The 22,858-nt window shown below is 27.6% G+C and overlaps 4 protein-coding genes and 2 long non-coding RNA genes across 6 annotated transcripts; 2 read left to right on the top strand and 4 right to left on the bottom strand.

Moving 5' to 3' along the window:
• Positions 1-1,933, bottom strand: LOC113793493 (sulfotransferase 1B1-like). The gene is made up of 2 exons (XM_027343538.2): positions 939-1,933; positions 1-878 (listed from the first exon to the last, which is right to left on the bottom strand). The coding sequence occupies exons 1-2, from the start codon at positions 1,704-1,706 to the stop codon at positions 234-236; spliced, it is 1,413 nt and encodes a 470-aa protein (XP_027199339.1). The 5' UTR covers positions 1,707-1,933; the 3' UTR covers positions 1-233.
• A 28-nt stretch (positions 1,934-1,961) lies between these two features.
• LOC113793492 (uncharacterized) lies at positions 1,962-3,960 on the top strand. Its single transcript, XM_027343537.2, has 2 exons — positions 1,962-3,539; positions 3,615-3,960. Exons 1-2 carry the CDS (start codon positions 2,042-2,044, stop codon positions 3,902-3,904), a joined length of 1,788 nt encoding a protein of 595 aa, XP_027199338.1. The 5' UTR covers positions 1,962-2,041; the 3' UTR covers positions 3,905-3,960.
• A 3,392-nt stretch (positions 3,961-7,352) lies between these two features.
• LOC113793494 (uncharacterized) lies at positions 7,353-16,700 on the bottom strand. The gene is made up of 7 exons (XM_027343540.2): positions 15,715-16,700; positions 14,009-14,312; positions 13,883-13,943; positions 13,674-13,809; positions 10,842-10,975; positions 10,469-10,742; positions 7,353-7,903 (listed from the first exon to the last, which is right to left on the bottom strand). The coding sequence occupies exons 1-7, from the start codon at positions 15,833-15,835 to the stop codon at positions 7,761-7,763; spliced, it is 1,173 nt and encodes a 390-aa protein (XP_027199341.2). The 5' UTR covers positions 15,836-16,700; the 3' UTR covers positions 7,353-7,760.
• LOC142645480 (uncharacterized) lies at positions 8,998-10,459 on the bottom strand. The gene is made up of 2 exons (XR_012846615.1): positions 9,751-10,459; positions 8,998-9,675 (listed from the first exon to the last, which is right to left on the bottom strand). It is a non-coding gene; the product is annotated as an uncharacterized LOC142645480 (long non-coding RNA).
• Positions 16,701-18,400: 1,700 nt separating the features above from the next.
• On the top strand, positions 18,401-19,753 carry LOC113793311 (uncharacterized). The gene is made up of 2 exons (XM_075821681.1): positions 18,401-19,429; positions 19,508-19,753. Exon 1 carries the CDS (start codon positions 18,500-18,502, stop codon positions 19,136-19,138), a length of 639 nt encoding a protein of 212 aa, XP_075677796.1. The 5' UTR covers positions 18,401-18,499; the 3' UTR covers positions 19,139-19,429; positions 19,508-19,753.
• Positions 19,754-19,801: 48 nt separating this feature from the next.
• On the bottom strand, positions 19,802-20,747 carry LOC142645471 (uncharacterized). Its single transcript, XR_012846609.1, has 3 exons — positions 20,557-20,747; positions 20,232-20,326; positions 19,802-20,159 (listed from the first exon to the last, which is right to left on the bottom strand). It is a non-coding gene; the product is annotated as an uncharacterized LOC142645471 (long non-coding RNA).
• Positions 20,748-22,858: the final 2,111 nt, after the last annotated feature.

The raw sequence follows: 22,858 nt of genomic DNA, 5'->3' as shown, positions 1-22,858 counted from the left end.
TTAATAAAAAACATAGGTTTATTCGAAAAAGATTCATCAAACCTGCTCATTAAATACTTTTAACATCAAGGTTCATCATAAATTTATGATTGCTACAACAAAAAGAAAATTTAATTTGATTTGTTGTTAAGCAATCATGCGAGAATTTTTCCAATTCAAAAATCAATTATATATCCAGCATAAATCATTTTGAAGTAATTATGCACGATAGATAATCATTTCATTTTCGATTTTTAAAGTTGATTATATGAACGACGCTTAAATGGATTCGAATTGTTACAACAATAGCAAAAAATTCTTGAAAACCAATTGGATTGTTCTTTATCATTTTGATTTGAATCTGTTGCATCATCGGTGTTTTCAATGATGATAACCTTATCTTTTTTACGTATAAATCGTGCTTCATCTTTTGTCAGAATAAGTTTTTTATAACATGTAGATTTTGGTTTTCTTGTCGGTGTCAATGTTAGCATAGCATCATTTATTCCTATTCCATTGAAAAGACGAGATTTGGGCTTATGATCTGGTTTATTGCATAAAATTCTGCTGAATTTGTCCACATTATTCAATGCTGTTTCAACATCATCTGTTAGATATAAACGTTGTGATTCGAATTTCATACGAATCATTTCATCCACACGACGACATTGATCGATATTAAGATAATTATCCCAGTCACCGAGAATATTGTAGAATTTATTTACCTTATGTGCATTTTGTCGATCCGAATCTTCTTGTTGTCGCTGTAAATTATCACCATTCATGGTATTTTGTGTATTTCGAATAAATTGTTTATCCACAATAAGCATTTCGATTTCTTGTTCATCCAGATTCAATTCGAGAAATTCAACAATTAATTTAACAATTTTCAAGGTTATCTAGAAACAAATCGGTTATTTTTTATGTTTAGCTTATCCAACAAAAAAACAAGTTCTTACTATTTTAAGCTCCTCGTAGCATATAAAAAGTACATTATTCTGATAAAGTTGTGATAATTGCCAATACGAAACAATATGATCAAAATAATTTCCGTATATAAGATTTCCATTCAGATAAAGGTCGATGAAATCATCCAATGAGATTTGTATACCTTTCAAACGATGATGATAATAATAGGCGACAATATGATCTTTGCTATTACGTCCCATATAGATAATTTTTGCCGTTGGTATTTGTAATTGTTGTGGCAATAGGTCATATGGTAAACTTGTCGAAATCAATCGTGGTGATCGTAAGCTATTTAGCCATCTAATATGGCCGTACAAATTCGATGCTTCCAAACGGGCCACAGTTATTTGTGGTGTCTGTTGATCATCATTATGATTTTGATTATCATCACTTTTTTTAGTTTCATTCGTTTCTTTTTGGTTTTGTTGAAGATTTTTCTTTTCGAAATGTTTTTGCAACAATGCTTGAACAATATCTTCGAGAAGATGAGTACCGTTAGCTGGATATGCAATAAGATATATATCATCATCACGGACATCAAAATCTTCAATATTTTCTAATACACGTTTATTTACAGCATTACCTGGAAATTTATAACCTTTATAAATGACCATGTTCGGAATCATTTGTTCATATAGACGTTGTTTTGTTTCGATATTATCATCATTATCACTTTCATTATTATTATTAGATTGAATTGATTCACGAAACGCCCATGATGCTCGTAATTTTTTGATCGAATTTTTAATGTTTTTCATTTTATTTTGAATGAATCAATGTCAATGTTATTGTGATTCATGATGAGTAAAGAAAAAAAACAAAAACATTTTCTACTACATTGTTGCCATAAATTTCGAGGATTTCCTTTCGGATGAAATGTTTTTGTCATTTAGTATATGCAACAATAGATGTTGATGATAATCCAGAAAAGGGAGGTCTTTTCATGATTGCTTAAATTTTAAAATTCTAAAATCACAGGAAACGGCAATAATTGAATTGTTGAAAAAATTCGATTCATTTAACAATAAATGTACGATAACTTTTCAAAAGACTATAAAATTTGTTATTTTTTTCATTTGTTTTGATGTGAATAATGACAGATTCTCAACGATCGCAGCAATTACTTTTTGCAAATTCAATAGTTTCATCGATTATCAATGTGTCGGTAGATTATTCCGAATCAATTGATAAGAAATTTCAAACAATTTTCACTCTAGTCAATTATAATTATTTGGTTAACGATTCAATCAATGATATTATTTTATTAGATGAAAAGCTATGGATCATTTATCAAGTTAAAAATTGTTTGATTGATAGACCAATCGGATGGATTGAAGGAGCAATTAAAATAGAACCATTGAACGATGATGATAATATTGAAAAGAATCGTTCGAATTCTTTGATTATATTACGACTAAATCCACAAAATGGACAACAAATGAGTGATTTTAGACGAATGAGAACAAATGCTAACAAAGTTTTTCAGTTTAGTGTGGATTCTTACCATCAAAATGAGAATGGACAAAAATTGATCATAAATAGTATGTTGAATCCAAACAAAAATTTTATTTTGGATACAGATGGAAAAATGTTTGTACATTTGAAGACATTTAAGATTATTGAAAATGATGATAATGCTCTAACCATAAATAAACCGGTAACAATCGAAATTCAAACAGGATGTATCGATTTATTTTTTTCTCCTGATGATTCATTTTATATTTGTCGGCCATTATCTGATCAAGAATTACGATTCAAGATAATTTCCACTAATTATCAGATAGATTATGTAAATAATAACAAAGAAGAGCCTTATGATCGTAACGAAAGTCATGTGTTGTCTATAGAAAAGAAGATAAGTTCGAAGCCTTGCATTTCTTTACCCGAAAGGATAAAACGAAAAAACCTCATTCAATTGGCCGAAATTAAACGAACGTTGTTATCATCATCATCACCATCATCATCATCATTTATGGCAAATTTACAATCTAAAACAACAAACAATGAATTTAACGATAATAAAGAAAATGAAGTTATAAAAAGTGAATCCAAGTCATTCGAAACGGTGAAAGATTTTTCAGTTTCGAATAATGAAACTGAAAAATCTTTAAACTGTGATGTTCAACAACAACCATCTGATCAAAAAATGGAGACAATGATCCAAACAAAAAAATCACCTGAAATTCGTCCCGAAGATAAAGAAGAACAGCAACCAAAAACTGAAATTTTGGATTCTACTAAACCTCAGTCACAAATAACAAAAGTTTTTTCTAATTTTGAAAAGACAAAAGTAAAATCTCTTGATGAAATTGGAAAAATTATGAAATTAGATTCAGTTTTGATTGTTAACAAAATCAATCTCAACAAATTGGCCGCTTCTCCTGTTGTAATTTCACCAGAACCATCCACTATTACAGATCAAAGTTTACGATCTTTATCAAAGTCCGCTACCGAACCAAGAAAAACATTAACATCAATAAAAGATAGAAAAATATTGCGAAAAGCAGCTTTGCATGACATTCAAAAAACTGTACGATATCTGGAATATGTGAATGCTTTTGTAGCAAATAATGAAGATAATTTCAAAGATGGTATGTTCTTTTTTATAACTTTTTTTATATTAGAAATTTGACCAACCTGATTTTGCTTTTTTTTTGTTTAAACAGAAGCAATCAAATGTAAATTCGATAGTTATCGAGATCGATTAGCTCGACAACTAATGCATACTATTGATCGCATTGATGAGTATGTTCGACCATTGATTGTGGGTGATGACGACAACAGCATCGAGAGTGAATCGACCACTTTCACTAAACAAAATGATCAGTATTTTTTCTACAATATCATCAAAAGAATGATGAAATTAATGGCATCTATGGAGCATAAAATGTTTCGAATAATTTCTAAAGAGATCATGGATTGTTTGGCGGAAATTAGCAACAAATATTTCAATTGAAATTCACATTCAACTGATGTATATTATCAAATAATAAATGTTACATTTTTATTTTTTTTCATAACCATGTTCAATCAACACACCACGTACAAGCACGCAGACCGATTCAAAAAAAAATCCTTCGACCTTTTTTTCAAAGGAATTTATCGAGTGGAATTTGATTTTTGAAAAATGTAATAAAATGAATAGAAATGAAATTACACGCATTGTGTAAGGCAATATAATTTGCAAAATATGAACCAAAAAAAACTATAAAAAAAAATTAAATGACTTTTTCCATAAATCTAATCACAATGAATGAATGTTAATGTAAATGAATTTGATCCAGGATTTGTTATGGTGAAAAAAAAGTAGAATAATATAAGAAAATATTGAATTCCAACAAAATACCTGGAATTCGCGATGAAATTCTTTGCTTTTTTAAAAATGAATAAAGATTCCAAATTGTAAATATCAAAATTTAATGATGATGACGACAATAATCTTATCATCTATTTTCAAAAAAATATGAAATCCATTTTGATTTGAATCTAATTAGTTTGGTTTTTACTTTAGATTTGTATTCCATAATAAATTTATTTTCATTTTTTTATAATCAAAGAGAAAGAATAAAAAAATTGAAATTTTTTCATATCTTCTACCACTATAGCACACTCGATTCATTATATGAAAAAAGAAAACAGATTCTTCCTTGAAGATTCCCAACCACAAAATCTAAATAGATAAATTAATCATTCGTCTTTCTTTCCCATCTCTCTATCTTTCTCTTACACCAAAAATTTCACTTCATCTTATTCATATGAATTGTATAAATCTATTGAATTTTTCATTTATTTCTTATGCTTCTAATTCATATTTTATATGGTCATATAACCTTTTCATTATCTAAGTATGCAAAAGAGATAAATGGAATGTAATGTTTATGTAAGTGTTTTTTTTTGTATACACTCTTTTGTTGTTGTTCTTGTTGTTGATCAAATTGAATGATGGTTTTTATAAAATAATGTTCAACTAGAATAAATGGAATGAAGAAAAAAAATTGTTGATTAAAAATGATTATTCTTTATTTTTTTCTTCTCCCAACCTCTTACAATATTCATTGAAACTTATTGTCGATGATGATAATGATGATGATGATGACGGTAGTGTTTGAAGAATAGAACAAGTGAACCATAATGTGTTTAAACATGCGGTATACATACGATTCATTCAACTAAAGTTTTTTTTGTCGACAAACGAAAAAAAAAGCAAATTTTGATTCAAAATTTGTTCCAGAATAAAACGACAACAACAACAATAATAATAATGTTGATGATGCGAATAATTATGATCATAGTTTTGCTATTCATTTCAATTATTATTACTTTTATACTCATCGGACATAGATATCCTTTGTAACTTATGATCTGTAACAAAAAAAAAAAAAAATTATTTGGCCATTGCTTAAGGACAATTTAGCCGATCATTTTACTTTATTGATAAGAAAATTGAAAAAAAACATCAACTATCAACCGGATCAGGTATCTTATTGAAGAAATGAATGGACCAAAATATCGTTACAAATAACAACAAAAAATGATGATCATGATGATGATAACGATAATGATGACAACTGTTTTTTACATTTATTTAGTATGACGATCAATTCTGTGCCTAAGGTCTCATTATTATCTTGACTTGTCAGACTTATGTTTACCTATTCATTTTCGAATCTGGTTGTTTGAAACTTTTTTTTTCAATTTGTTATTCTATTTTTTTTACTCAATGAAAAATAAAACTCAAACAATTAGGAAAAAAGGAGCAAAATATTATTTTTTTATTGTTAAAAATAAAATTGAATGAAATTTTACTTTTCAAGTTTAGAAAAATATTCTCAAGTACGTAATTCATCGAAACAAAAAAAAACATAACGTTGAAAGAAATGATGAAGAGCAAAGTCATCAAATTAATTTTCAAGATGATAAAATGAGAAAATGGTTCCAACAACTCAAATGTCGACCATAGACATGTCCTACAGATCTGTAGCAAAAAGATGAGAATTTCCGATGTGATGAATAAGTTTCTAGTCAAGATAATAATTGCATTTTAATGTATGATGCATGTTTGGAATTTGTTTTAATGCCAAAATTCACTTTACCAAATATGATATTTTATTTGTGTTTCACACATGTGTATTTCATTCAATAAAGATGCTAACAAATTTCGAATTGAACCACAAACCAGAATCATAAAATACCCAGAGGCTATTTATTTGCTCTATTTGATTTTTCTTTGGTCATCGATTCCTATTCGATTTTGGTGGACATCAGTAACATTTATTCATTTTTTTCTGGTTATATGAATTTTCATTTACCGAAAAAAATATATTATAAATATAAAAAGATAAGTCAATCAAATTATTGTGCAAACATTAACTTGTCAAGTATCTTCAGTGAGTTTATATAAGTGTTATGTAAAAAAAACTTTATTTCCTGAAACATTTAGAGTCTGTATCTAAAGCTTTTGCCATCATTTACGAATGATTATTACATTATTGGCCTGCATTTCCCTACCAGTTTTTGGTGGTAAATATTTGAATAATACAAAACCTAAATATTACAATTTGGATTGAGATTGTATTTTATCATAAGCAATGATGATTTGTTACCCAAGTAACGTCGTTTTTTTTCATTTTCGTCGATTAATATATATTAGCTGAATTTTAAGTCTTTCTCCTTCTCTTTCTTGCTTGACAATAATAAAAATGTTTTTCATATTGGATAATAATGCAAACACAGAGAGTATGACAATTTGTCAATTTAAAATTTTATTTTTGCTTCTTTCGACATTGTAAAAATCCCTTTTTTTCCGTCAAAGTTTTCATGTTTCACTGATTTTTTTTCATAAATAAAGTTTCTTAATTAAAAATGAAGTACATTTATGCGATGACGATGATTTTGGATCTGGGATTATCAATTAAAATTGGATCAACTTTATTTCATTTTCGTTAATGCTATTACAAAATCAAATACAAACAAATGTGTTACATATTTCATTGTATACAACAAAACACTTTTTTTTACCAAACATACTAAGATTTTCAATTGTAAATTGGATGTAATGAAAAATGATTCCATTTTCATAAAAAAATATAAATTGTATAAAAGAAAAAAATCAATGAAAGGATGTGGTTGAAAAAAAAGTAAAATGAAAATTTTTTTTATTACCCGAAGGGAACCATTCTTTTTTATTGTTGGCCAACGTTATCAACAACCTAAATTGAATTACTTTAGTTGAAAAAAATGGAGGAAAAAACGGATACACCAATGTTGAACATTGTAAACCTAGGATGAAAAAAAAATCCGGCGATTTCTGTCAAACATAAATTATTAATATTGAAATTATTATTATTATTTGTTCGACCATAATTCAATGAAATTGATATTTTTGAAAGTAAAAAAAAAATCTATTGTTTTTTTCAAAATTATTTATTTTACAATTTTTAATTATCAGTTATTGATATTATAACAAAAAAAGAAATTGATTAACAAAATGAAAAATAATAGCTAAAAATTATTCGAAATGATTGAAAAAAGAAGAGAATTCTTGTTTGGTAATTGTCTATTATACAACTCAAATCAATGTTTACACATCAACAAAAAAAACGATCATTAAAGAAAGAATTGCTGAATTTTTTTTTTACTTTGGTATGATTGAAGGTTTTTTTTGTATTCTACAATATTTTTTTTTTGTTTTGCTTCGTTCTGTCATATTAGTGATTGCTTGATTTTGTTCTACAAGATTTGTACAGTTTTTTTTGTGTAGATGTTTGAATAATTTGTGTTTGATTGATCGACAAGAAAAAAAATCATCATTATTATTGGAATAAATTTTGAAATTGCCAATGTATCAATGTTGTAAATAGAACATATATACATTTGACCATGTTCATTTCGGTTAGATGACCATAATGACCAATATGATGTATACGTCCAGTATTTAATACTTTTGATCGTGCCGCTATATATTTAAATGAATGGGCAAAAGAAAAAAATATATGAATTATCCATAACGTTTTTTTTGCTGTTCAAATATATACAATCAATAACAAATATTATTGGATTATATTCAAAAATGCAATCAACACCTGATTATGATTGAATCATCATAGAAAATGAAATGAAAATATTCTTAATTCTATCTAACATTTCACACTGCTATTCGTTATATTAAAAGATACTATGATTATTATGTTTTATTCATTATCATTGTGGTTGTTTCCATGTTGAAAACCGCACACACAATGATGTTTTTGGCCGGCAAGTTTTTTGTTTGTCATCATTATGAACATTAATATCCATCAATTCATCTACCCATCCATTCATTCATGTATTTATGTGTATTATAGAATTGTTTCAGAACAAATAATAATTTGTTCAATACATAAATCCATTAAATGACTAGACAAACTGAAACATGTATAAACTATGGCCAGTTATAACTTAGACCACACCAATATTGCATCAATTATTAATTATTATTACCATGTTCATATATATTTTTTTTTGTCTCTAATAATAAGTATTATTCTTAACCAAAGGCATTGAACATGGAGCATATGAACCGAAACAAAAGTCTCACTATATTGGAATTGTATGGATCAAATGACCAAATGAACAAATTCATTTAGATTTGTAAACAAAACAAAACAAAAAACAGGTGAAAATTCAAAGAATGTTCATGATTTTTCATATTTGAAGGTTCATATATTTTGATTGAATTGAACAGTTAACTTTTCTTCATATCGATGACATCTACTTTTTCATGATCATTATCAAAGATCACATATATATTGATAACATTTCAACATATGATATTAGCAATGATATAGATAAATGGAATCAAAATAATTATAATCATTCAATATTTATGATTAAAAATAGAACAACAATAACAATAAAAATAAAATTCTATGAAAAAATATAAAAGAATTGAGAATCATGAAAAACATGGTCAGAAGAAAATGGGAAATATTATTTTTTTTTGTTTCTTGTCAATAGCCATAATCATCATCATATCATAGCTATAAATATGAAGGGGGAGAAAAAGAGAGAGAGAGTTGAAAAATAAATGTATTATCATCATTATCAATATAATAAATTAAATTAAAATATCTATTCTATCCATTATGATGATATTATTATTACGATTATTTGATGATGATGATGACGAAAACGGCAGTCATCATCAGTAGGGTCCATCATCATGAATTCTGTATGTTGAAGGGGATGGAATTGATATTTATACTAAATAAAAATGTATGAATGAATGAACTGGCTGGCTGGCTGGCTTGCTCAACAATGATGATGATATGGTGGGTAACAATTATGTTCAACTTCATGAAAAGATATAATAATTTGATGGGCTCAATTTTTTTTTCTCTTTTTTTTTTCATTACTTTCGAATGGTCCATTGGGTTGGCCACCATTATCATCATCAATAGGCTTTTATGGTCTTGACTATATATTTGTGTTAGTGTGTGCGACATTTGTGATCTTAATATGTTCACGCCAACCATTCGTTTATAATTCATTTGGATCGTTATGGAATTTATATATCGAAATGGTCAAATTTCATTGTCACTAATTATTGCACGACCAATGAGTTGTATATCGGATATAAATTTATTTAGTGATGAACCACATAGAAAACTAGTAACAAAAAAAAATTCATTTGAAAATATCCAATGGTCGAATTTTTTTTAAAAGCAATGTCTATATGAATCTGGCTATCTATCGATAATTCAACAATGAGGATCATGAAAACTATGGATATTAAATTTTTATTATCGATTTTTATTCCCTTACCCATTCGTTTACCATTTTTCCTTCTCAATTTGAGCACATTAATGAATGAAAATTTCCTTTTTACAGATTTTGGTAGTTAAAGCGAAACAAATAAACAAACATTGGAAAAAAATTTTTGTTCACCCATCATGGAACCGATCAAGAGAATGCAACAAGAATATATGGCTCCAAGGCCTTCTTCATTCGGCCAGGAAAAAGAAAAAAAGAACGAGAGAAAGAGAAAAAGAAAAAAAAGTAAATCTGCAATCGTTTAGCAGACGATGATGAATAGAAATGCTTTTGGCTTAGTGATGAAACTCAATTGGATTGTCGTTCACAAGTCAATGACAAATACACACACACGCATTCAAAATTCAAAAAAAGATTCATTCTAACTGTTTGCCTGAAAAATTGAACAAAAAAAATGAAAAGAACATGGAACCAAAATCAATTTTCATTTCATCTCCTAAAGAAAAAGATTTGATGATTTTGAAAAGAGCATTTTGTTTGGCTTTACTTTTTATTTTTGTTCATTGGTCGTATGGATGGATGGATGAATGAATGAATGCATATGGATGGGTACACTTATGAAGCCATATAAAAAAAATACGATTCAATTCAAATTGAATTGTACAAATTTTATGCCAATATAACAAACAATAATGTATAAATATAGGGGGTTGAAAAAAATGATGGAAAGAATATTCTTTCCATCATCTGTCCTTGTAAATGTACAGACCTTGACTTTCACTTGCAGATGACGATGCTGATGATGATGATGATGATGCGAAATATTGTAACAATTCATGTCGATATTGATAATCTTTGACAATTTTGTTTGCTTCATTCTGTATATTATATAATGGTACAGATGCAATACATTTGAGCTTTAATTTTCCTTGATGAAAATGTTTATCATTTAATAAAAATCGTAATGATAAACCGGATGTTTTCAATGAATCCGAATGTAATTGTGTTGAATATTTTACTTCATAATCAATGCTATTTGTTATCTAAATGAATTTTCAAAGATTAGTTTAAAGAAACAAAAAATTTTAATAAGAATTTGCCAGCAACAAAAAAAGAGAAAATCAAACCATAATAATACATACTGGTTCACCATTGATTGTAAAATTGAGTATAATATCCAAATTTGAACGATCTGATGTACAATTGGCCTGTATTTCATCACCGACCGTATATTCATTTTGATCGGTCGTTATTTTTGGGCCACTAGTTGGTAAAACTGTTGTACATGTGTAGAAAACATAATCAGTTAGTTTGTTGAATTGGGAATTTTTTTTATTATCATTTTGAATTCCAATATATTTTTTTAACTTTCTGAATTCGATTAGAAATTGAAAATTTTTTTTCTTTTCTTTCATTTTTTTTCGATACTGATGATGATATAAAATGATCGAAATTCTTTAAAATTGAATCATGTAAGCGTAAACAACTGAAAATCGTCAAAAATGATCATCACAAAATTGACTTGGCTTTTTGTTTGTTTGTTTGTTTGTTTGGTTTTTTCATAGATTTGCTTTCGAAAGAAAAATATCAACTTTTGAATTTCATTCTTTGTTGTTGTTGTTTATTTCACTGGAAACAAAGTAGAAATTCCAATCATATGGATTCAATATGATATAAACTCTGTCATTTTGTTTGTTGTTAGTGTATTGTGCGAATGAAAAATCTTCATTTCATTTCAAAGCATTTTTCACAAATGATCCGTGTAAATCTTTTATACATTTGGCTATATTTATCTTCGATTTTATTCCTGATCAAATTTAATGTATAAAATGGATGTTCATGTATTTCACCTAAGAATTCATTTTGAAAGAGAAAACCATGAAAAATGTAACGAAACTACTCTTGGGACTCATTACATTATACTTCAAACACAGGCATTTGACCTTTTTTTCCTGTCGAAAAGTTATTTTATTCATTGAATAATTGACAAATTAGATTCTTGAAAATATAACAAAATGAATGAATGAATAATAATAATAATAAAAACATCAACAAGGTTACTACTGTCATTGTCCTATGAATGAATGAACTAATAATAAATTTCGTTATATATTCATACAAAGATAACCATAGTTGAAACCGGAAAAGTTAAACAAAAAAAAATTGAATTTGTATTTCATTTTTTTCCGAGAAAAAAATTGAATTGAATTTCGATGTTTTTATTTTTATCTTAACATTATTATTGTTTGACACATTCTTGTTGGTCATATTATTAAATTTTGTCATCATCATCATCATCTGTTCAACATGAACATAATAAATATAATAATCGACTTTTAATGTTTTTTCTTTTTTTATTTTTATTTTTATTTTTTTTTGTTTTGTTTGTTGCTTTCAATTTTATAATTTGATTAAACTTCAATTCACCATCTACCATACGAATTCAATCACTGGTTTTTTTTTGTTGAAATTCAATTCTATAGTTTTACTATTTTTTGTACTTTATTTTAGATCATAAGGAAAAATTCTATTCAATTCCTCAGCAGTAGTAACATCTTTGATTTGATTTTTCTTTCATTCATTTGGCAGATCAAAAATAAAAAATTGAATTGAACTTTTTTTTTGTTTTGATTCTAATTGTTGTTTGAATTATTTGATTGATTTTGTTTTGTTTAAAATGATTTAGCAAATCAATCAATTATTGAGTGGCCTTTTTGCCTAATAGGGGTTTCACACTAGCAGCAATGTGAATGAAATATTTCAAATGCAATATTTCACTACATTTCAGCCTTATGGACTGAAATATTTCAATGAAATATTTCACAGCAATATTGCTGTAGTGTGAAACCCCTATAAGTGAAATCCTTTCCTGTAAGATTGATTCATAAATTAATGTCAATGTAACACAGATGTTTACCTGTCATTGAATTTGGAATCTTTAAACTTTTTTTACTGGAAAAAAACAAACAAATAAAATTGAAGGAAATAAAATTCTTTTACTATCACAAGAATAATGAGAAATGATTCAACATTGGAAAAATTGCAAAAAAAAACAACAACAACAAAAAACTTTTTTGAACTTGGTCCATTAAAAAACAAAATAACTTTAATTTCCAGGCCAACAAACCGACCGATTGTACTAAACAGATAAAATAAGATCAAAGATTAAGTTAGAATAGTTTCGATTTTTGTTTTTGTTGAAAATTTTTTCAACAATCTTTGTCCGTACGTATGGCGTTATGATTAATCGGCGATTCGACCAGTTTTTTTTCTATTTCTAAATGTTGTTATGTGCAATGTCGATTAATCGAAATTAAAATCTAGATCTATACAATCGTTGTTGATATTTTGTTTGTATACCCCCCAAACGAATGAAAAAGAAGAGAAAAAAACAACACAACTGAAACATATGAGGTTAATTTTTATTTTCATTTTTTTCCATTGTTTCTTTTTTTTCAATCTTGGATCTGAAAAATATATCATCTAAATTATCCTTACACTTTAACTCTCCAGTTCTTTAATATTGTTCGTTGTTTTATTCCCTTCACTATTTCCCTTCAACTTAGATCGACTTTTTAGAATTTTTTTTCTATTTTCAAGTGTTTTGATGTTAACGTAAAAGACAAAGCACTAAAGTGAAAATAACAACAAAAACAACAACAGTGTACGAATAAATGTCATAATGTCCTTTTTCGATCAAAATTTCACTTGAAATTATTATTATTATTATTATTATTGGGACATTTTGTAATTTAAAATAAATGATAAAATGTCTATATAGATTTTTCTATTCATTGTATATGGTTTCGAGGTTTCTTTGGAAACAAAATTATAGCCATGTCACAAGTGTCATTTATTAGCCGCTCAGGAAAATACACACACAAAGAATGTTTTTTTGATGATGTGCTTTCCACTTTCCCTTTCTTGAATTTGATTTAGATTTTTTTTTTATATTTCGTCATCATAAAACTTACCATTGATTTCTAAACTTCCTTCTTTGGCCGCAGTAACAAAACTTGGTGCTTCGGCCGATATTTCACAACGATATTTACCCCTTGTACTAAGATTTACATTATGTAGGAACACTGATTTTTTACTTGATTTACGAATCTATTTTTTGAGGATAAAAAACCAAATGATTAAAAAAACCAAAAAATAGAATTTTGAAAATCAATTTAATTACATCAACATTGATGCCGGACATTTTTAGATATTGTGTTGGTGGATAATCACGTGGTACATATCTGATTATTGAGAAAATGAAATTGTCAAAAATTATAGAATAAAAATTGTTATAAATAATACGAACCTATAGAATTCGATACCATCTTTATACCATTTAAATGAATAAAGAACATTATCTTCCAAATCATAGTTACAGGTGAGTTCGGCTGATTCACCCACTACTAATGGTGATGGTATATCTAATAATGTAATTTTTAAACAATCACTTATTGGTATGGATGAAATGACTATTATAGTTATGATCAATAGATTATATTGATGAATTAATGTAAACATTGATGATAAAAATAGTAACGATGATGTTGGAAATAATTTTCGATTATGAAAATATTCATATGACCATGAATGCAAATTCATCGATTCGATTTCTGAATGAAATGAGATAATAAGAACACCAAAGTTAATTCGTAGAAAACTTAAATATTTTGTTTACGTTTTTTTTCTGAAATAAACTTTTTCCTATCACACAAACAAATGCCAGAACAATGTTGATTTTTTTTAATTCAATCCTTTATAAATATCCTGGAGACCGATCAAAAATACTCCAGCAACCAAATAGATTTGATGAAAATATCTAGATGCATTATCATATTGGTATTATAAATATTGTCGAAACAAAAAACAAAATTTTGCAATCAAATTATTAAAATGATAATAATCATGAGTCATTGAAACTTGATTGTAATCAACCAATGTTCTCATTTCTGATGCTCAACTACGACTATGATTTCATCACACATTCCTATCATTACAAAATTCTTGATATCAACAAATTTGACTGTAATTATACCTAAAATATCATTTGATGATGAAAAAAATTTCTCCCACTAATTTTTATTGTTGTGGTTGTTATTCGTCATTGTTTTTTTTTCTCATTCGATCTTATTATTTTTGTCAGAACATCATCAAAAATTACAACAAAAATAAAAATAAAAGACATTTCCTATCAATGAAAGAATCCGGACACCGAGAGCGTCAATGAATATGTGTAAAAGGAAGAAAAAATAAAAAACGGTACTTTCAATCATGATGTTGGAATAAAAAAAAAGGAAAAGCGAATTATTTTAGTTGACAGGCAATGATGAATCGGAATCGAATCATCTTACACATTTGTAAACACAAAAATATAGACATGAAAATGTTCATTGTGGTCTCACATTGCATGATGGAAATCAACATTTGATGTTTTGGATGATGGGATGTTTTCAGTTTTTTTAAACATGACAAATATACGCAAGGGAATTTTCGAAATAATTGGCCCATACAACGATGACCAATCACTCATTTATTTACTAACCAACACTTTTTTTTCTCGGTTCCGTCTATGACTACATTTCATGATGATGATGAATGAACATTGGTTGAATCGTAAAATACAAATAGAATATTTTCATTTTATTTTATTTGCCGTGACCAATTCTTATTCACTTAATGGATCGGACATGACATTATTGGGTGACAACTTGATGTTGTTGTTGTTGTTGTTTTTGTTTTCTTCTTTTTTTTCCTCAATCATTTTCAAATAATAATCGGTAATCATCATGTCAATAATCATAATGTGTACAAATAATATGATTCAAAACCAATAATGTTTGAGTATTTATTTATTTATTATTTTGAAGATTAAGAAAATGATCGGTAATTTCGTTTGTCTTTGCAAATCGATGTCGAGAAACAATGGTATTTCGAAAAAAAAGAATTCACTATCACTTTACATACTTTTAGATCAATGTAGATTTAAAAAATGAATAAATAAATATTTATACATACCACAAATCGGATAATAATTTAGTTTCCTAAATTCATCATCTTCTTGTTGATTATCCATTTCTTTTACATATTTATAATTCTGTGTTGTTGATAATTTTGAATAAAATTTTATATTTTTCATTTATGATGAAAAAATGATCAATATTTGATCGATAATAACTGCCCAATAGATTGAGATCATTCCAGAAATTAATTTGTCCATGGAAGTAATATACACACAGACATTTTAACAATAATAATGTTCTCAAAAAAACCAAGGTTAATTTTCTGTCAAATATGTGTAGATTTAAAATAAAAACTGATGATAGATGAGGATGATTGACAATAAATGGCATCGAATGCTTATCATTGTTGTATTAATGATTGGATCAATCCCACTTTCAATTCATACATGTTGTTTTTTCTTTTTTTTGATTAACAAATGCGCTCGTATTATATATTTTAAATTGAAATGTAAAAAATCATTAAAATTTTCCATCTCAACAAAATACATATTTTTTATTGTTGATATTAGCAACTATCATTTGGATGTAGCACCGATGTATATCGTTGGAATTATAAATCAATAAATAAATTGCACTATCTGATAACTAGTGTCAAAAATGTAAAAAAAAATAACAAAATTTAATTTTGTGTTGTTAGCCACACATACATAAACAAACAAAAACAAAAATTTTTTCAATAATCAATTTTTAATCAGTCAGAAATCAACAATTCACATACATTCAACACACAAGAACAAGTGGTCGTCAAGAATAGTGATAGATGATGATAATAGAAGAGATGAAAAAGAACATAGTGCATTTATAAGCAACAGAATAAGACCCAATTGGACCCGAAATCAGTACATGGTGTGTGTTTCTTTCAATGTGCGAGAATGAGAAATGAGAATCAGCGGGAGTGAATGAATGAAAAAAAGCTCCCGATAATTATGGGCTTTAATCAAGTATGTCTCTTTGTGTGTGTGTTCATAATATATATGAACAACGGAAAAAATAGAATCTTCTCAATGATTTTGAAAAAAACGACAAGGTCCAATAGAAGAATATCGTTGGTTCTGGTTTGCCGCCATATAATATGACGCCGCCGCCATTCGAATGAATCCAAAACAAATTCTTTTTCTTCTAATATAATGGGCTTATTCATTTGATCCAGAAAGGCGGAGCATATTTCAAACTATTACTTGATCATATTCTTTGATTCGGTTTCAAGAATTTTTCTTTTTTTTCCTACTGGTAAAGAAAAAAACAATGATAATGATGTTTTCTACCAACAAAAGAATTCAATTTTTTTTCGTTTGGTTCCTGTTTTGTTCTTTTCCATTTTGTTTATTCTCATTCATTCATCCATTTAAATACGATTTTTTTTCATTCAATATTATGTGAAGTATCATCATTCAAATTTTATGGTGGTAGCAGTAGCAATAAATTTTCTTTTCTTTTCTCCTTCATCGCAAAATAGACAATACCTATGATCTTTTTTTTGCGATAATGATTTGGTGGTTTGAGCAATTAGTCATCTTATTTTTGGTTTATCGGGATTGTTTTAGTGCAAATTGTTCTTTTTATTTCTTTTTGGTTTATAAATCTATTTGATTTACAAAATCAAAAGAGTAATATGTTTCATTGTCTATGATTGTGGATTTTTTTAGCTAATTTTTTGTTCTTTCGATTTGTGATGATAATCACTATGAATACATTAACATTTCATATCATCATATTTTATAATCTTTTTGTTGATTATATAAGAAAAATATGCATGTTTTCCAACTGAACACTGTAGGTTTAAAAGTATGATCAAAAGATGTGGATACCTGGAAAATGAAACCTATGACAAGTCACCATTAACAAATGAACAAAATCAATAAGTGTGTTTGTTTCCCAAATGAAATGAAACAACATCGGAAAGCAATTTAGTAAATCAAACATATCAAAAATGTATATGCATGTTTCATATGTGTATGTTTTTTTTTCGATTGATGTTGTCACTCCAGTTAGTTAGTCAATCAATATTGTATGAATGATCCGATCCAAAAAAAAACCTCAATACTATCATTAATCAAGATATATAGATGATGATAGTGGTAGTAATCATTTTTTTGGCTAGTTACACGAGATCTCGATTCATTCCATATGTTGATTGCCATCATCATCATTATCAAATTTGTATTTGCACATTTGTCAATCGTAAAAACTCATATCAGTCAATCGCATCACATTCTTTTATTGGATGCACTTTGTAGATTGGTTCGATGTTATAGAAGATGTTTTAGTTATTTTCGTTATTAAATAAAAAAAATGATCTAGGTATTAACAATCGTTTTTAATAAGTAAAAAAAGTGTGTATGAATTTTAAAAAAATATCCCAGTTGTCATCGATTAACGACAATCATAATAGCGAACAATGTTATCAAGCAACACTTGGTGAATTTCCCTTTCAAACGACTGGATGAATGAATAAACAGAAAAACAAAAACAAAAAACAAACGATAACGATAACGATAGTAGGAAAAATCATACGATTATGTTTAACAGATACATCGGTTCATGTATTTATGTAATTATGACGTCCAATGTAGTGAATAATGATGACTAATTTGTACCCAAAACGAAGTTATTGTATCCTGTATATTAAAAATATTTTCCCTTCTCTAACAATTTTCCTTCTTTTTTTGTTGAGTTTGCTATGGATATATAAGAACAAACTTGAATTTGCTCGCTCGATCACATCGATTGCTTGTTTGTTTGTTTGTTACTTTTTTTTGTATTAATCAAAGTGAATATCAATGGATCAATCAATGGATAAAAAATCTTCATCATCAATAAACTCTATTGATTATCCCGAATTACCGGCTAAAATGATTATCGAACCGTTACCACAATCAGCTAATCAATCGATTGAAGATTACCTTCGCTATTATGATTCCGTTTGTTCGGCTAATGTTTGGGATGATACAATGGCCGCAATATATCTACCACAATTTATAACTAACCAACGTTTACGATATTTTATTAATGAAATACCACCTGAACAACGTAAATCATATAGGTGGTTACGACAAACATTAATCGATGTTGGAAAATATTGTCCATCACATTCAAATACGGATAATAGCCTTTGTGATCGATATTGGTCAAAGATAAATGATCTTCGTTCACATGTACGAGAAGATTTTTGTCAATTTGGAAAAGAAATTCATGAATTAGCCGGTGAAACTTATCAACATTTAACCAAACAATATGTCACACCTACTGATCGTATGATTAAAAATGTTGTACCCGGTGTATCAAAAACTGTAGTCGATGTATTGAATCGAGTTACATCAGTTGTAGCTGCTACGGCCAATTCTAATGTTCCAACACCAAAACCACCACCACCACAAGAGCCACCTTCGTATGATGATATTTGTAGCCAAACACAATAAATATAGAATGTGATTCTTCTGAACGAACATTCTGTTTTTTCCCCAACATAAAAACAAAAACACAGATATTTTAAGTATCACATTTTCATTTTGTTTGCATGTGAATTCTTTTTCTTTATCATCTTTCAGGTTTAAATGAAAGTTAGTTCAACAGTCATTCACAATGTTTTGACTATTTTACCGAAAAAGAGCGAATGTTTCAATTTTCCAACCTAAGTCATTTATTTGATGTTATAATTACAATTATTAACGTCTTGTTAAAACATGTGAACACAACGATCCGAGAATATGGTAATTGTAGAGAACCAATGTCGCCCTTTATTGTTACATTTTTTTTCCTATTATTTATTTTTTTTTGTTGGTTACCAGCAAGCAGCCATCAATCTCTTTCACTAAAATTGGTTGATAATGGATTCAGAATTCAGGACACTCTATGTCTGTCTGTTACAGCATCTGTCTCATTTGTATAACAATCACTTTTTTTTGGTTTGTCGTTCCACTATTATTCCGTACATACCATAATTTGACAATGTTCGTTATTTTGCAAATGTGAGCTACACTACTAAACGAAAACCATATATGATATTAAACTTAAAAAACGATATTTAAACAATACTTTTTCCATCATGACCAGCGTTGCCTTTATTATCGCGGCCGTAACAATTATCATTTAAGCGTAATAATTAATAATTTTTACACTGAATTTAATTTCATTTAATTTTTTTTTCGTTGGTCTATCATTTTGAATCCAAACGAAATAAACAGAAAGTATGGATTGAATTATGTAATAATTCGTTAAACAAGATAATGATTGTCGCATTTTTTTTTGGAACAGACGATCGTTATTTAAAGCTTTGAATGTAAAGTTTTCGATCCGATTTTTTCTTCACATCCGTTTATAATTTGATTGTGAGGTCATTTGTCACCGAGTCTTTATTGAGATAATTTCACCATATCGAAACAAAATTTTAAATGGATCCAAATATCGGTTGACATTTTAACCGAAAACTTTTCGCTATACCTAAATACGATAAAAAAACATTCATTATTTTTAATTAAAAGTTTTCTGCTTAATGCATCCACACACACACACATTTGCATACAATACCACAGAATACGAGTTCGGTTGGTCCATTGATTTTTTTCTTCCTTCTGCATATATCGACCTCTTTACACGATGATGGTCTCCTGAAATACCAATGATGGATATGGATAAACATGAAAATCAATCATTGATTTAATAAAATTTCAGATTTCATTGAATAGATTAATCGGTTATGGATATCAACAATGTGATCAACAAAATGGACAAGAATTGAGAAAAAAAAATGAGAGCCCGAAACGGTCGCCACCGCCTTTTTTTCACAGTACATTAATCTTATTTTGTTGTTGTTGTTGTTGTTATTATTAATATTCACCTGGAAAATGTTTTCTTTTTGTTTTCAACATAATACCATGATACAAAATTAAATCCAGGTTTATGTTTTGATTAATTTTTTTGTTGTTGTTCAAGTGAAGCTGACCACAATGAATCGATTTCTATTCAATGATCGAATAATGGTTTTTTTTCTTGGCAATAATATTAATTGAATTTTATTTCTGCAAAGTCATCATCATTATCGTCATTGTATTGATTGATTCAAGGGGAAAAAAATCTTCCAGTTAAAACTTTGTTTCACTATTTGTATCTAAGGATCTAAATTTAAAATTTTATCATTTTTTGGGAAAATGCAAATAAATTAAAGATTTTTTAGTTCTCCTGATGAATCACCACCACCACCATTATGGAATCGAATTTTGACCATAATACTAAAAAATTGACATGTATGAACATTGTTTTTGTATGTGATACGAATAATAAGGGTTCTAAAATTGACATTATATTTTTTTTTGGATAGAGAATTTTGAAACAGCCGAAATGGAAAAATATGATTTTTGGTTCATATTGTATTATACAGTGAAAAAAAACATATTCGGTCGAATAGAAACAATTTGTTTTGTTTCATTTATTCAGTATTTTATTCTATGAAAGGGGATGGGAGTGTTTTGAAAATGTTAGTTTTATTATAACCAAGTATTAATGATAATCTAGATGTTGGCATTCATGTGTGTGTGTGTGAGTGTGGAGATTAATTAGATTCCAGAAATAATGATAATAATAATAAAAGGAAGAATCAAATAACAAACACAGTCAATCTTTATGTTCGCATTGTGAACATTATACAATTTGTTTTCAACAAAAACAAAAATTGTGGTTGTTTTGCGATTTTTTTTCTCATATATTAAAATTATGATTAAAGATGGAATAGATTCATTTTTGTTTTGTTCTAGTTTCAAAACTAAAGAATTGAAAAACCGATGAAAGTCGATTTGAATAAAGAAGGAAAAATTTCATTTCGAAACAATTACACACAACCAACATAATTGATGTGATCTAATTGAAAGAAAAATGTAGAATTTCCCAAAAAAAACGAAAAATCATTATCATCATCAGATTCTTGCCACAATGAATTTGAATTATATGGAAAAAATATGATATACAAAATGATCATGTTATGTAAAAATGAAAAACAAAAACAAAAAATTTAACCAATGTTATGGATTTTTTTTAATTCTTTTCAGTTTAGAACCAGAAAAAAATAATAAAAAACCCAACGACATTCATACATACATATGGCCCTTATCTCATTGTATTTGTTGTCGTCGACAAACCGACATATGAATTTAACATACATAAACAATACGGCGGCGGATAATAAGCGTCAATTTAGATAAGAACGAAAATAAAATGAAAATGATTCAATATCATCATCAGCTATAAATGCTGCCATTGTTATTGTGTTGATAATCATAATTCTATGATGGTGACAATTAATATTATATATATACTACTACTGTACAAGACGATTATAATTTGCATATAGCTTACAATAATATACCGTATTCATTTTGAACATTGACATGACAATAATCATAAACAATCATGACAAACCGTTTGTTTTTTCTTTGTTAAAGGAATACATAGACATTATCGGATCCATTCTTGTATTTTCTGGTCATACTGTAACGGAATATTCATTATTAGGGAATATATACAGCAACAACTAAGCAAATGAAAAAAATGGAGCTATTGTTTTTTTTGCAAAAATAATCCATGCTTTTAATTTTTCTAAACGATTTCTGAAATGAAAAAAAAATGAAATATGTCTGTGTGTTTGTTTAAACATAAATTCATTGGTCGATTGATGAGATTTTTTTTTATTCTATTCCAAAATGATTACGATAATTTAAATTTTGATTGAAAACAAAGCTTTTCAAACTGGTTGACTGGTTGGTTGTTCGGGTAATCATTCATTATTTATACAGTAACGGATTTCACTTTTTCCCTTCGTTTTTTTTCTTCATTGTGGCCATGATATAATTGTCACATATTGAAGTAATTATTTTCTGGACAACCATTTCAAGATGTTGTGCAAATTTAAACAATCTTTTGCCAAAAATCATCGATCTACATTGGTCGTTGACAATAATAAATTTTCGTAATTGTTTGTTACGAAAATCTTCAACCATGTTTGAATTGAGACGCTGTAATTTTTTTTTGTCTTTCTCTCTTTTTTTTTGATTACTGTCTATGCCATCCGATGTATTCATTGAATATTTCAGTCACGTTGACTTTCTCTCTTGAAAAGTCGTATGTGTAACAACAAAAAACAAAAATCG

Source organism: Dermatophagoides pteronyssinus, unplaced genomic scaffold (assembly GCF_027571235.1).
Source record: "Dermatophagoides pteronyssinus isolate colony J.1.1.1.1 unplaced genomic scaffold, Derpt_VIB-CSIC_2022.12 sq0001, whole genome shotgun sequence".
NCBI classification, from domain to species: Eukaryota; Metazoa; Arthropoda; class Arachnida; order Sarcoptiformes; family Pyroglyphidae; genus Dermatophagoides; species Dermatophagoides pteronyssinus.
This window is presented reverse-complemented; position numbering and strand designations above follow the sequence as displayed.